Raw genomic sequence first — 17130 nt, 5'->3', positions numbered from 1 at the left:
CAAGGTATGACTGTAATATATTACAGATCTGAAAGTCCAAACTAGTATATATGCCGACAAAAGCATCCTCAATCACAGTCTGGATGCCCTTTCTATGACACTAAAACAGGAAGGAGAAGATCCGTCCTCAGATCATCATCCATCAACAACACCTGACAACATTCCCATTCTTCTCCTTTAAGACCCCCTCCCACTGTGACTCCAATAGAGGCTTACTCCAGCTACTAATATATAACTATCAAACACTTATTTTTGAGGGCAGAGGTGTGGAAGCAGACTGACATGAATAGAGAGAGAAAAGTTACAAAGTGCCTTTGTGATTCATTTTAAGGGTTTTCCCCGACTTATTCATATGTATAAAATAAGGTGATTTCAGCAGTTTCACTTAATGAGAAAATCTACTTTATAGCTATAAGGTCTTTATGAGCTGTGTCATCTAGAACGTAAGCACGTCACGCCTATGCGGCTTAATAGTTCTTATTTTATGGTGTCAAGAGAAACCCACTTAACCTAAAGATGTATCTCGGCCTGTAAAACAAACCAGACGTTTGATAAACCTTAAGCTAAAACTAGTCAGGGGGAAAACAAACGTTAAAAAAACCTTCTATTCCTACGTACATCTTATTATTCATGGCTGTCATGTCTGTCTGCTTGCACTTTTATCACTTAGTTCATTGCTGTTGGATTATAGTCTTTCTTACCATTGTGTGTCTCCTAATTTTTCTATGGTTGTGTATTTCTTATTGTTATCATTTGGGACTTTGTGTCCTAATTTTTGGGTAGGTTTTGAGATTCTTTAGTTTTGAGTTTTTCAGACCATTTATCCTTTTTGGTCTTCTAAAGGCTTGATTTCTGCTGATTTAGTTACACTTTGTTATTGTTGTTTTCTCTCATTCTCCCTTTCTTTAATAAATCTTAATGTACTTGATCACTATCTTTTGAAGCCGTGTTGGGATCCACTTTCAATGGCTTGTAGTTTTATAACAACGGTTACAACATATGACGTACTGAGTATGCATAAATAAATAAATACATTTAAAAAACATGCTAAGGTGAAATTCCCTAATGAACCTAAACTCTAATGGATTTTGCATTGTAGAATTGTATATGGTACACTTATTGTATAGTCAAATAAACTCGAGAACATTTTGCATGTTTGTGTTTTCTTTCGTGTGTGACCTGGTATCTGTCCGAGTGGTGGGCGTCTTCAGACAACGGCGAGACCACGGGAGATTCTCCCTCACGCTTGATGTGCACCGATAACAGCATTGACTACACAGGGGGAGAGATATAAAGAAAATTATAACGTCATTTCAGTTTGTTGTTATATTCCATTAATGCTTGCATATATATATAATACATACTCAAGTACTCATCTCACCTTGGGAGTTCCTGGAGTGACAGCTCCATCCTTGGGTGATGGGATCTTACTGCTGTTTAAGAAAGAAAGAAGAAGACAACATATATATTTGTTCAGTTCTGTGTATTCTACTCATTAATTTCTCAAGCCATTATTCCTCACAAGGGTTGCAGGGGTTCTGGAGCCTATCCCAGACAAAAACGGGTACAGCATGAATTCTCCAGCCATCTCATCTCTCATTTTCTGAACCGCTTTATCCTCATTAGGGTCGCGGGGGGTGCTGGAACCAATCCCAGCTGTCTACGGGCTAGAGGCGGGCACACCTTAAATCGGTGAACAACTGATCGCATGGCACAAGGAGACGGAAAACCATGCACACTCACACCCATAACTAGGGGCAATTTAGAATGCCCAATCAGCCTACCATGCATGTTTTTGGGAAGTGGGAAGAAACTGGAGTAGCTGGAGAAATTTGACGCAAGCCCGGGGAGAGAACGTACAAATTCCACACAGGGGGACCGACCTGGGATTGACGCCACAACTGTGGGGCTGACATGCTAAGCACCGGGGCATGAGGCCAGCCTTATCTATATGTAGATGATATCTATAGTATATACTGTATGAATGTGTTTGTATATACATCATTTTGTTCAAAAACATTGTCTTTTTCAAGTCTTTTCCATCAGCCTTTGTCTGCAAACATTTTAACTGTTCATCTGTACTCTAATGACGTCATTTCTTTTAAATTAACCAATCTAGTCACTCCATGAGTGACTTTCAACATCTTAATTTCTGCTACCACTCGACTTTTCACCAGCACCGCGAAATGCCATTAATGCTTGCATAGATTATTTTGTCACATACAACATCTGTCACCTTGCTCCCTTCGATCCCTTACATCCCTTAGCATGCTCATCATTGCTGTTTGATCATATGATTGCCCACCTTTGCTTTTTAACCTCCCAGTAATGTTGTTCTTTCTCCTTTAAGCCACTCACTCTAACTCCATCATCAAATTTGCCGATTACACCACCGTGGTCGGACTCATCTCAGGGTGGATGAGTCTGGCTACAGAGATGAGTTCAACGAACTATCTTCATGGTGTTTTGTGAACAATCTTACACTAAACACCATAAAAACAAAAGAAATAATCCTGGACTTTTGCAAACGCAGCACAGATCTGGCCACACTCTTCACAAATGGAGTTGCGTAGAGAGAGTCCAGTCCTTAAAATTCTTGGGGGTCCACATCACGGACAAGCTCTCCTGGTCTACCAACACCACGGCAGTGGTGAAGAAAGCCCAGAAGCGACTCCATTTCCCGAGGTTACTCAGGAGGAACAACTTGGACACTAAGCTTCTGGTAACCTTCTAAAGAACCCCTGTGGGCAATATCCTGGCATACTGCAGTTCAGTGTGGTACGCTGGAAGCACGGCAGCAGACAGAAACGCCATGCAAAGAGTGATTAACACCACCCAGAAGATCATTGCCTGCTCTCTGCCATCACTGGATGACATTGCCAGCCCTCGCTACCTCAGCAGAGCCGTGGACATTGTCAGGGACCCTTACCACCCTAGTATGAACCTGTTCCAGCTGCTGCCCTCTGGCAGACGCTACAGGTCTAACAAAACCCGGATAAATAGACTGAGAGAGGTTTTTTTACCAGAGCCATCAGGGCTCTGAATTCACATTAGCATGACACACAATCCCTTCTGTGCAATAACTTTGCGGTGTGCAATAACATTCATATGTTTTCTCTACTTTTAAATATAAGACAGAACATAGGTCCTGCTGACATTTCCCTTACTTAGCTAGATAAAAAAATCCCTAGCATTTGTTGCATATTTATGCAGAGATTTTAACTCTCAATATTAACCAATTAAAGCTTGCATTATACATTTTTGTATGCTTCGTCTGTGTATGTGTGGGGGTTGTATATATGTGTGTGGAAAAACCTTCACCTACAAAGAGAATAAACATGGGTGACATGCTCAAGCTTCCATGTAATGCTGGGAAATCAACCAACTCTTTCTACATTTTTTTCATAGTTTCTGGCACATCTCTCTCCCTCTTTCCCTATTTTATTCATTACCAGCAACCTTGGCAGACGCATCAACTATAACAGCCACCTATACCTGCTTGTTGGTGGTGTCAAACAGCGACAACAGATGGAGGGGGGAGAGAAGTGATGAAGAGGGGAGAGTGGTTGAATACCCGCTTGGATAGAAGAAAATTGCCACAATGACAGATGTGGTAGAAAGGGAGACATAAAAGTATCAGAAAAAGGTTGGGGAGATTGGAGATCTCAGTGAAATGTAAGGAAATAAGAATAAAGAAGAGAACCAGGCAATGTAAAAAGGAAAAAGACCAAGCAAGGGGAAAGATGAAAGATGACAGAAAAGGAGACACAAAGACACACAGCAGGCAGCGGCACACATGAATTTGCTGAGTTCTATGAATTTTTTATGGCGGAAGGTTATTGGGCTGAGCAATTCTGACTGCTTGCCATGTTAAAGTAAGGAGAAGAGTGGGGAAATGAGCAGCATACCAAAGTTAAACAAACACACTGACTGACAGCAAGACAAGGGAATGCAGAATGAAAGATGCGTAAAAAAGATACTGTATTGTACATGGGTAATGAGATGTAGTGTATATATAAAACTAGACAGATGAGAACAGTCGTGTTTTACAATGGGTTAAATTATATAATATAAAAATAAATTTGCGTTTGAAATATGAACTGCTATGTTGAGGTTACGACACAAGTCTCCTATAATTAAGAGCCTTATTTCTAATCAGTGGTGAAGTCCAAAAATTTGGATTGGCTGAATTCATTCATTTTCTGAACCGCTTATCCTCACACAGGTCCTGATGATGTTGGAGCCAATCCCAGCTGGCTTCTGGCAAGATGCGGGGGACACCCTGAATCGGTTTTACATTATGAGAAATGTTGTGTTATAATTTTTGGGACGTGAATAATGTAATAATTGTAATTAATGTTGTACATATTTTATAGTAGTATATCACATACTTGTGTCATTGCTATTGGCTTGTCACTCCATAGGAAGGACAAGGATGAGAATTTTCAACCCTAATGTAGTAACCAGATAAGATAAAAGCTGGAGTACATACCTTTATTCTAATGATTAATCTTTGTTTTTCTCTCTTTTGTGACACCTTAAAGAAGTCAGAGAGGTCAGAAAACTATGGCAGACTATGGCAACTATGGCAGGTTTAGGTTATGACACAGGACTGTTGGAAAAAATATCGCGATTTTTCTGCTATGGTGTGTTTGATGAATTTGAGTAAATATTACACAATATATGAACAGTAAGAAAACAATAATTTCTTATACATTTAATAAAAGGTTGATATATATATCTACAGATACACCCCACCACCCTACATCCTCCCGTATACATATACTATATACATCTTTATTTGTACATTTTGCTTATATACGTGCAATCATATTTGAGACAACTCCATATAATCTCATCTGCATTGGTAATATTTCATTTCTAACCAAATTATATAACGTAGAAACTAAATGGATGCAGAAAATTGAAGTTAAGCTCACACTCTTGATTGCTTTTTCACCTTTCTGAGGCATCTACTGCATAGGCTTTCGTGAAAGCGAATTGATGAAAGAAGGGGAGGAATGTGATGAGTGCAAGGGAAGGGACGAAGGCAGGATATGTAGATTACTTTGCCCTCATGAGTCACCTGAGGTGTGTAGGGCATGAATGATTTCCATTTGCTCAACTGTGTGTGATAACCATGTCTCTAGATCAAATGCTGCAGAGCTTGAAAAAGCAAAAGACCTCTGTTGCAGATAATGACAAGTAATCTACAATATGTGGGATCCGCAGTTTTGCACACACAAAAGAAATCGGGCAAGCAAAGCAGGTTATTTTTTTACTGTGTACAATTTTCACACAGTCTTAAAAATCAACATTTTTTTTATATAACCACAATAATTTGATTCCACAAGTGCAAAATCCTTATTAAAGGAATATTTACAACAAATTGGACCAAATTGCATATCACTTTTAATCTGGGGCGGCCCGGTGGGGCGAGTGGTTAGCGCGTCGGCCTCACAGCTCTGGGGTCCTGGGTACAAGTCCAGGTCGGTTCACCTGTGTGGAGCTTGCATGTTCTCCCCAGATCTGCGTGGGTTTTCTCCGGGTACTCCGGTTTCCTCACCCACATTCCGGTTACATGCATGGTAGGCTGATTGGACACTGTGTGGGTGTGACCGTGGATGGTTGTCCGTCATTCTCCTTATGCCCTGCGATCGGCCGACCACCCATTCAGGGTGTCCCCTACCTGCCCCCCCGCAACCCTAATGAGAATGAGGTGGTTCAGAAAATTAGAGGAGGTGCCAGTCAGTGGTTTGTCGGTTGCATATTGAGCAGAGACATGGTTAGAGCTTGCCTTCTGAGACATAGAGCTGCTTGGTTCACTACAGACGAAAAAGCCTCCATAGTGGGTGGCAAGTAATTTTCAAGTTGTGGTTTCCAATTCTATGACAGCCTGACAGTAAACATCCATATCACCACACCATGTTTCTTTGTGTGTTCGATTTCAATTTTTTTTAAGGAAAGGAGAAAAAGAAGTGAGCAACATTGGAACTATGTATATAGGCATATAAAACACTAAAGGAGTGGTGGAGTCGACATGAACAGTATTGAACGAGGAGTTGTATCCTCATCAGATCTACCTTTTTTGTATTTTTTGTTTAGTAAATGGATACCATAATTAAGACAGTACAAGTTTTTTTTTTATACTTAAGATAAAAAAAAAAAAGCACGGTGTACTAAGGCCGAGAATTTTGAAGCCGGGAAGTGGTGTGGGATCATAGTAAATAAGAAAATCTTTAAGTTAGAAATATATTTCTCTGAATGTCAAGAAAGCAAATACATACATTTGAGTGAATAGAAATTTCAAAAACATACAAATTGAAATTAAAATGGATGGAGGACTAAAATTGTCTTTGTGGATGATCATGCATTACCAAATGAAAAATTATCTCCAGTGATATGTTGTTAAAAGAACGGTAGTTCCTCTAAATTAAAGGCGACAAAAACATATGGGGAGCAAATACTTTGTATCTTTCATCCTTGTGTTAATATGCTAAACTGAAATTTGGAGTATAAAAACAAAGTTGACATTCTCTTGCTCCATATTTTACTACACATTTTGATCCTGGTTGCAATATCACTCTTTGCCACCAATCTTACCTGGTATTCCTTCAAGCACTCTTTGTTGAAATGAATTTTAAGAGAAGTGCTGACGTTACTTTTACTTTGTGTGCATGTTGGGCAGATGATGGTAAAAATGTAAAATATTAGGGCGTAATTCCTACCCAAGGCACATGTTCGCTAGCCTTTCTATCTCTGTTTCCATGTGTTCTTGTAGCTCGCCGGGCCTGAGCAGAACTTGGCAGATTGGGCAGATTGGAGCCTGGCTGTCATACAATGACATTTTCTTCTTACCTGTGGACACAAAGAACGTGTGTTAAAACAAGGAGTACTAAAGCATTTTGGGCCTAAACCGTATAATCTTTTCTACTGGAAACATTTTAAGTAAAAATTGTTTTTTGTATAAACGATCTTGCCCATTTTGACTCTAATCCGGATCGTCTCTGTCACTGCGCGTATCAGAAATAAATGTACCCAGATAGTCAAGCTCTCAGCGTCATCCATCGACATCTACACAATCTTGAATGTAGTACAGACAAAAGGTGCACAAACTGATTGGGCTCGTCGTTACCTTTGGGGAAAATATTAGACCTTTAAGTGAGCCCTATGTGAATAAATTTTTGCCGTGTTGTGTTTGTATGGTTTATTATTGCTTAATAAGGGGAATTGCAATCATTAATAAGGGGAGCAATTGGCCAGATTATGCAATCAGAAAATCTTTCACCTTTAGGTTTGCAATCAAATCTGCAGGGCCACTAAGCAATTTACCATTCCAAAAGCTAAGTATACAGTAATATTGTCTCCCATTGACTAGTTGGCTTCCTGGTGTAGGCTACCTTGGTTTGCCTCTGGATCTGAATCTGCATGTTCAGATTTGGCCTTCGCTGTTTGACTAAATCTGAAATCATCAGGAGGTAGGACAAGAGAGCTGTCAATCAGTAATGGCCACAGAAGTATTTTGTATAATTTAGTGACAGTTGTCTGTGCTCCTTGGATCAACACATTTGCTTTAAACAAGATGGAAAAAACAGCTTCAATTTTTAGTCTTCTCTGGATGCAGGAACAGAACTGTGTCCCGTTCTGCAGGCAACGTAGGTGTCACACATTTCCAGTGAAAAACGAGAGACAAAAAGACAGTGTGCAAGGGAAAGGACATGCTGGCCACAAAGTTTTACTATTGGAGGAACAAGTAGGATGTGTCACACCATGGACCACAACAAGCAGAAATTCTGACAGGACAAGCTTCCTGCCAAGCGATGGTGAGTCGTCCGAGACGCCACATTGGAAGGGAAGTCTGTATACATGTCGTTTGACATGACACCTTGTCACAATCGTGTGGGTTTCTGATAAATAATGATTCTCCACAACCTGTTTGTGAGGCTAGAATCTCGAATAGCAGTCTGAGGTTGGCATCAGGAACTTCATCACTAATTTAATTTTCCCCAACTCCCTAATTTGATAAACCCACAGCCTACTCCAACTGAAACAACCTGGCTAGCAGTTCATAAGGTACTTCCATTGACGTCAAAATGGCTGTGTCAATGTACTATGTTTCATACATCTAAACATTTAATCAAATCATAATTTATCTAACCATTGTATTATTCTTTGGAATAAATTCTGACACAATTCTGTTTCAGTGCTTTCAACTACACGTGTTTAAAATTTGGCAGACAAGTCTGAAACATTATAGGTGAACTGGAGGAGTATAGGAGTATTTTCACAAACACATCTCGCAGAGGGGACAATCTTTGACTCTGTTTTTTGAAGGTTACAATATAAAACATCTAAAGCACCAATTGAGATACATTCCAACATATAAGAAGCTCAGCTCATGTCACATGGACCTAAACTGGTTTGTTCCACAAATCTGTTATCATACAACGGTCTCTCGTCAACATTGGAGCAATTCATTCATTCAATGCATAATTACTATCATCTCATTTTCTGAATCGCTTTATCCTCAATGGGGTCGGGGGAGATGCTGGAGCCAATCCCAGCTGTCTCCGGGCCTGAGGCGGGGGACAACACCCTGAATCGGTGGCCAGCCGATCGCACATGATTCCTATCATTTATAAAATTTGCCAAACTTTTCAAGTGCTCATTTCATTGCACCAGTCTCCATTACAGAATTTTTGTGAGCTTCCCACTAGCCCATGCTACTTCATCCTATGAACAGTAAAATAGCCAATCACTGAGCAGATATGTTTACCCTCCTGGTAGGAAGTGGATCCGCTGCTTGATTAAAATGTCAACGCTAACGAGAATCGAATCTAGTCTCCTCAAAGTGTGCACACATATCATCAGTGCTCAATCCCATAATCAGCCAAAGTGAAGGCTTCCACCTGTATGCAAAATTACCAAATTCCGATTTGAAAAAACAACAACAAACTCTAGTCCAAATCAGTAGGTCAGTGACTTAAGTTGTCTCAGTGATTTGTAAAAAAAATTCTAAATACATAGATATTAAAATGTTTTTATAAAATGTTTGTTGTTTTTTGTAAATGCCTTGTGCTGTTATGCTCTTCCTATTCTCATTTTACTTTTCACTATCTGTCAAATATTCCCTAAGGGATGTGAATGATTGTAGGATGCAATGGCCAGATAACTCCAAGGGAGTAGTCGAAGATGGGTAGAGGGTATGTGTAGGGTTGGGGGGGGGGGGGGTGTTGTTTATGTTGCGCGGCGGTCTTGTCAGTAGCTTAAACATGATTAATGTTTGAACAGAACACCCCCACCTATGTACAACACACACACACTTGCACACACACACCTGCTTTCCACGTGTTAACTCTGCACCTAAAAGTTCAAAAACTTATTGCGTTTAATCTTGTGGGGAAAGAGGCCAAATCACACTAAGTGGATGGAGAGAAAGCAAGAAACGAAGATGAGGAATGGAGCAGGATGAAAAGTGATGAGGATGGAAGCCGTAGGAGACCCAGGCGATAACACGGAAATAGGCCTGACAGGACTTTTTAGCGTTGAGATTCTTCAGGCTGCCAAATGCCTACTGGTGAAGGAAAGAAGGGATGGATGAATGCATGGATGGAGGGGAGGGGCAAAGAAGTGCACATGTTTCTGACAGCTGTGATTGAGAGTATGCCATGCCCCACCACTACCCCCCTAATGTACAAAGATGGATTGGCTCATTGTTCTCTTCTTTCAATTGTCTCTCCACCACCATGGCTCAAACCTCTTTATATCTCTTGCTCACTCCAGCTCACATTTTTCCACTGCTATCTTTTTGTTCTGACTGTCTTTATCCAACCTCTAATCATTTTTGTCACTTGTTCACATGCCTTCAATTTCGTCTCTGTCACATGGGTCGAACACTTCTTGGATTTATTCACTTTGTCGAACACAGTGTTATTTCAACATCACAGCAAATCCGGGTAACATCTTGTACACAAATCTTTAATCTTAATCCTATACAAACCATAACAACATGGGTATGATTTAAATTGTAAATTTTACGAAAAACTTGTGTTGATTACTATAAATCATTCCAAATTAAATAACTGATAGCACCTATAAGCACACACGCACATTCACAAATACTATTATATAATGTGAGTAAGGAAAATTTTCAATCACACCTTATACATCAAGTTTCAAGTCTGATTGAATGCAATAGACCTTCCTTTAGGTTCTGTTTTTAATGACACAACACACTGAGCTTAATGAGCAATTAAAGTGTCCAGATGGTAAGGAGGGATGAAAGGCATTGTATGGAAGAATGGAAGGCAAAAGGAAACATATTTGTCCTTCATAATCAACTTTGTCTTCATTCTCTAAACCAGTTGTTTTACCCCTCCATTCTCTCTCCTTTTTCTTATATGTACCTTCCACTTGCAGTTTACTGTCCTCTTTAACCCTGCATATTACTAAAATCAAATGTTTGGAAATATATATCGCCTATTTTTAGAATGTTTTGGCTTCCTTTTTCTGTCTACCACTCATGAAGGCTCACTCGTTTACATCAGTAAACCGTGTTGCTTTGGTCCAGTTGAAGTGGGAATCAATAGATGCAAGATAGTGCAGTCTCCCAGTCACATGTAACAATGGGCTGAGTTAAAAGGCCACCTCCAGAGAGGAGAGGGATTGTCGGCTCAATACTCACTCTCAATGGAAGTGAGGATGAAAAAAAAACATTTGGGGTGCCCTCATGGCTCAGTGGGCTAAGAAGCACACCATGCACTCACACCATGGCTCCAAATCCCATTTAATGACCTGCATTGCGTGTCATCCCTTCTTTTTTTTCTTGTTAAAATCTCACCTATAATGCCGGAGTCTCAGGAAATGCAGGATTAATGTACATTGGGCTATGCTCTTGTTAAATTCCACTTGCTACAATTGTAGCCAGAAAATTGTATTCAATTTATTGTCTTTTTTACAAGAAGTTGAACCGAAAGAGGTTCATACTTGCCTGTAACCTATTTGTCTTTTACATTTGGTTAACATCATTGTATGAAATATGTTGTAAATAACAAAAACAATAAGCAAATGCGGGCTGGTCATGTAAATTGGATTTAAGTAGAAAGATAAGAGTGAAGAAAATTGGGGTCTAGATTAATGTGTTGGCACATACACTATATTTAGAGGTATGCACACACTGTCACACACTGACAAAACGTAAAATGCACAAGCGCTTTTTCCAAATGGAAACATAAAGATGTAGAGACTATTTTTTTCTGCCCTTGAACAACTGTCTTCTCCTTATGTGTGCATGAACAAACACACTGACAAACAAACACACACACTCACACACACAATTTGGCCCTGCATGTTGTTCCAATAAATGAGTTTTCTGACATGCATCAAGTGTTTATGCCTGTTTAGCCTTCTTTTCTCGCCTCCACTCCTCTTCTCCCTTTAACTCCTCCTCCCACCACCTGCCAAGCCAGTTAGTTCTAACGCCCGCCAACATTGGTAAACAAGAAAATCTCTCAGTTGCAGTCTAGCACGTAACTGCATTACCGAGCCCGATAACCTCTTCAAATAATGTGCGATAAGGGGAATTTGATTTGATTCGCAGAAAAGGGAAAGAAGGCCACTTCTTTTTCCCCTCAATCACATCCTTTTACTTTCTTCCCTTTCTTTTCATTTTCTCTCTCTTTTAACCACACAATTTTCTTCACATCTTATCTACAGCTACTTAGCCTAAGGGGTCCAGGCCTCATCTTGTTTCAATATCCTACCAAGCTTTCTACTCTCACTAGAATGACATCACCCCACATTCACAATCAAATAAAAACCGCCAATGTGTCAGCCTCTATTTTAATGCTCCCCTTTTTCCTCGCCAACAATAAAAGGTGAGGTGAGCGGGCCTCTGCAAATTCATCATCTCCATAATGGTAAATATGAGCCTAAAATCAAGGACGGGATTAACACAAATTGGGCTACCAAGGTGTCTCCAACAGATGATATGTTTTTTTCCGCCCCCAAGTGAGGTCTGATTTAAGCAGGCAAGACACAAGGCTGATTGTTGCCTCTGTATGTGCTCATGTGCTAAATAGATGCGTCTGTGTGGCTCATCCAGAGGACATTTGATGAAATGGAACAGGGGTCAACTTCAGTTTGCCACCCAGGTTGCGTTCCACTGCGCCATGTGTGCGTGCACGCGTCCAGCGTCTCGCCTCATAGGCTTGCATCAGCGCTTGTGTGAATGTGCTTGCATGTTCACCCACACTGACAGTGATGCATGGCGCTTTTAAATAGCGCTCCTCCACGCCCAGCTCAAAACTCATCACTGGACTCTTTCACTATCCTGCCCTTGCCTTTCTCCCAAGGGTTGTCACTTTTAGAAAAGCAAATGAAATGTCGCCATGGTGGGGAGGCAGGATCAGGAGATGGCTGGATAGAAGGATCAAGAGGGGACAGGTGTGTGTGCATGTGTGTTCAAAGCTTATTTCCTTTCCTCCAAGTCTGAAGAGCCAAAGGCGTTCTCATTACTACAAGCAAGTTTTACTACAAGTGTGCGTAGCGTGCAAAGCATGTTGAATTTTTTTTTACTTTATTGGGTTTGAATGATTTTACAAGACCATTTGCATTGCAAAAATAATTACTCTCAGAGTTGATTGAATACATTTCATCATTTTATAATCCAATTTGCAGTTGACTAAACTTGCATTAGATCATTCTGAGGGTATTATCACATTTTGGTGTCTTTACTAGCTGGAAGTGGCCAAAAATATCCCTGTGACTACATGACATGAGAACTACAATAACAAACACTGTAAAAGAAATTCTCATAATGTCAATTGCAAATTAAAGAATGATCTGATTGAGTTTTAATGCATTCATTGGATTTTTAAAGATCACTGAATGAAGTGGCATCATTGATTTTAAAGCAAAATACAGAACAAGTCCTAACATAGAGGGGGATAAATACATTCATCGTAAATAAAGAGCTGACTGATTTTCCTGGGCTTTGCAGATAAATGATGATCTGATTATCGTAGTGCGCGTGTGTGTCTTTGTGTGCATCAGCATGTGTAATGTGGGGTTTTACTCTTGGGACCTTACTGCGCGTGTCTGTCTGAGAGACAGCAGTGGGATCCTGGAGAGGTTATCTTCAACCACTGACAGCTGTTTATTCAATCAATCACTAAGCCAGCGTGGGTGTGTGTATGCATGTGTGTATATGTGTGTTCATAATATAGTGAGGAAATGGTAAAGGACTCAGAAGTAAATTAATGGAGCATAAACCACGCACTCACCCATAGATTAAAGGGACAATCAGCTACACTCACTTCTTTTATGATAGAAGACTTGGATATTTAAAAACATTTTATACGTAAAGAAAGTACCGTATTTTCACGACTATAAGGCGCACCGCATTATAAGGCGCACCCTCAATGAATTACATTTTTTCCATATATAAAAGGCACTGTATTATAAGGTGCACTGTATTATAAGGCACCCTGTATTATAAGGCGCACTGTATTATAAGGCGCACTGTCTATTTTGGAGAACATTTAAGACTTTTAAGTGCGCCTCATAGTCGTGAAAATACGATAATTGCTATTGACTTCCAGGTATGAAGCACTCACTACACAGGCACCTCTAGAGCCAGCTATTGGTGATGTTTTGGATTTTTTTTGTATAAAATCTTGCAGTGGTGGAGGAGCTATATGATGGAAGATTTTGTAAACTAAGATGGCATCTGCATAGTTAACAGTATTGTTTCAGTTCAGGCGTTTGTGTTTTTTTAATATCCGACAGTGGTGGTTTTTCGTCTTTGGTTTTCTGTTTTTTTCCATATATAAGGCGCACTGGATTATAAGGCTCACTGTCTATTTTGGAGAAAATTTAACACTTTTAAGTGCGCCCTTTAGTCGTGAAAATACGGTATACTCAAATCCGTAAGTTGTGAGAGAGGCAAAGTCAATGATAATAGCTTAACTGTATACTTGAGAAACAATATTCATATACAGTACTGCAACTAATAACATTAATACTTTTCCATCAGTCAAATTTACAATGAACTGTAGGGTGAGTAACACAATCGAAGCTATTCCAGAAGGTTATTTGGGCCATAGCTTAGAAATATGCAATTCTTTATATTTTAAAGAAGTTTGATTGCACACTCTAAGATATGGAAGTCTGTTTTTCTTCATTTGGGGATTGCTATTTTGTAGCATTAGTATAGAAAATATATTCAGCCTCTTAGAAAGAGACACAAAGAGTCGTACGGACTATTTCTGAGAGCCTGTTTCATTTTGCCTTCCTCAGCCAGTAGTAAGTGGAGAGCTACCTAACGAAGAGGTGTCGGCATGTGGCCAGTCAGTGCCTATCTCCATGACAAAAGGCTTTCCAAGGAACATGCTGTGTTGCAGTGGCAGTGGGAGTATCAACAAGTAAGGAACAGAACCCTGGACTCTGCCTTCATCATTGTATCAAACACACACAGCTTGTGTCATGAACATATATCATCATCTCCTTTCCCAACCTTTCATCTTCATTTCTTTTAAATTATATATAGTACTATACTCCTTCGGTGTGGGAAATGTGTGTTTTACTTGGTGGCAGTATGATTTTAAGTGCGAACGGTTGTTTGTCGCTATATGTACTCTACTACTGACTGGCGACCAGTCTAGGATTTAGTTTGCCTTCTGCCCGAATTCTGCTTTTATAGGCTCCAGCACCCCCATGACTTTGAGAAGGATATATAAATATTCATTCATTCATTTTCAAAACCGCTTTATCCTCACTAGGGTTGTGAGGGGTGCTAGAGCCTATCCCAGCGGTCTTTGGGCCAGAGGCGGCGGACACCCTGAATCCAAGGGCAGCCAATCACAGGGCACAAGGAGACAGACAACAATTCCCACTCACACTCATACCTTGGGGCGATTTAGAAGGTCCAATCAGCCTACACACACATACACACAGAGTGCAGAGTAGAGTACACAGAGAAAACCCACACAAGTGCAGGTAGAATATTCTCCACAGTGAGGACCCACCTGGGATCGAACCCTTGAAGCCAGAACTGTGAGGCAGACGCGCTAACCACTCGCTCACTGGGCCACCTCTCTCTCGCAAAAACTGGTGTTCCTTTTTTCATTTAATAATAAAATAAATTTAAAAAAAATATATACATATATATCTGTTCTCCCCCCCCCCCTTATTAGAGTGTTTGGAAAAACAAAACAAGCTCCAGAAAAGTATCTTTAATTAACTTAGCTAAATGAGCTTTTGAATGAATGATACCTGAAATTGTGTTTTGTGTGTATCAATCCACAGATTTTAACAGGTATGAAGAGCCTCACTCTCAGCATAGGCAATTAGACTACAAAGGCCTGCAGTGAGTGCAGGTTTTTATTTCAACTGTACAGTACGACACCTTTTCTTCAATCCAAAAGCTTACTAGTACAATCACTTTCCCATTAGGCGCTACTTGTTTCTGCAGAAACCTCATCAGTTAAGCACACTGTGGTGCATCGGTTGAAAAAAACGACGGTACAAGATTTCCCATCTCACGCTACATTATATACTTTTTTTCTCTTTAAATTCTTCTATATTATTTTTCCTTAGATCTATTTTTTACTTTTTTTTTATAATACCTACTCCTGTGATTTCATTATTCTCTATACACCCATTATCGCTCTCTCTCTTCATGCTGTTTTCATATGGTCTAGCAGCTGAATTAATTACCAAAGCCAATTAACGGTAGATTGGCTGATGTTTTAACTAATTAGCTATAATGAGGGCTGTAGATGCCCACTTGGTGTTAATTGAATCTTAACACAGAGGGAGGAGTGACAGATGGATGGATAGATAGATAGATCAAGTCATGTACACGCTTTACACGTGCTGGTAAATGAGTGATTATTTACAATATTTACTGTAAACTCATTGTGCAGTACCCACACAATTGGCAAATGGTTGTAGTATGAATATTATTGATTTTACTGCAGATTATATTTTGTTTGAAAGAAAGCATGAAACAAATTGCCTATTTTTAATTACATGATAGTGTATTATAATATTATTGATCACATCATATAATTTGTTTTGGTTCTGTTGCTCTTATCGTGGGCTGGCAGGATTAGATATTTTTTTTTAAACTGCAGAGTGTATATTTGTTATTCCAATACGTGCCTGGCAAAGAGGAGTAGCAGATTAAAATCTTAAATCAATGTCACACTGTCCTCTCAGTGCCGGATTACTGTCTGCATATACCTGGGCATCATTGTCACCTGCTGTATAATAGCGGATATGAGATGCAATGATTTAAGCCGACCTTTGAGTTAACATAAATGTTCAATACCTTCTAAGTCTTTTTGCATAAAATAGCTTCTTTCTTTTTGATACAAAAATAACTTAAGTATTTTTCTTTACTTAAAAGCTAGATATTTATATTTAGGTAGGTATTAAGATCATTTAATGAGCATACCTTTGAAAATAAATTGGTAAAAATAATTTACAGTTTGCTGTATGTCGGAATGCTCTTACGTGTCACATTACACAAATATATGACATATCTGTCCTCTTGATGTTTTACCATCTTGCTGATTAAAACGAATGAATACCGACAGCCTGTAAGGTGACCATAAAATTCTGCATGGTGGTGTAAAAGGCTTAATTATTTTAAAGTTACACGAGAAAAGAGGCTGCAGTTTGTCTCATCTATCAACTCTAGTACCGAGCCATCGCCAAATGGCCCTGCCACCTAACCTGACTCTTAGCGATTCACAGACCAACCATCGCTATTCATTCATTGCCTCTATCTTGTGCAAATGCGGCAAGAGTCTCTTGGTCACATTAATCCGCAGTGCGTTTTTGTGTGTGTGTGTGTGTGTGTGTGTGTGTGTGTGTGTGTGTGTGTGTGTGTGTGTGTGTGTGTGTGTGTGTGTGTGTGTGTGTGTGTGTGCATGTTATTTATAGGTTTAACCAATTAATACAGGAGGAATAATTCTGTGCATACTCAAATTTGGTAAACAAAAAACTAAGTGCAACTTCATATTTGACGAAAATATTTTGTTCACATAAAATATATTGGTAAGGAGATATTGCAATTAAAGAGATACAATTGATGTCATCTCACACATGTTCACCAGACATGCA

General features: G+C 39.6%; 1 protein-coding gene across 8 annotated transcripts in view; it reads right to left on the bottom strand.

The window, feature by feature from the left end:
- Positions 1-17130, bottom strand: part of rnf220a (ring finger protein 220a) — a 125774-nt gene that overhangs the window by 17201 nt on the left and 91443 nt on the right. For all 8 annotated transcript variants that reach the window (XM_077724202.1, XM_077724199.1, XM_077724204.1 and 5 more), the window contains 3 exons: positions 6729-6858; positions 1382-1433; positions 1180-1272 (listed from right to left, as the gene is read on the bottom strand). In XM_077724202.1, coding sequence (XP_077580328.1) covers positions 1180-1272; positions 1382-1433; positions 6729-6858 — 275 coding nt within the window. The remainder of the gene's footprint in view (positions 1-1179; positions 1273-1381; positions 1434-6728; positions 6859-17130) is intronic.

This window comes from Stigmatopora nigra, chromosome 9, assembly GCF_051989575.1.
Source record: "Stigmatopora nigra isolate UIUO_SnigA chromosome 9, RoL_Snig_1.1, whole genome shotgun sequence".
Taxonomy (NCBI): Eukaryota; Metazoa; Chordata; class Actinopteri; order Syngnathiformes; family Syngnathidae; genus Stigmatopora; species Stigmatopora nigra.
Note: the sequence above shows the minus strand (reverse complement) of the source record. Positions and strands in the feature narration are given on the sequence as shown.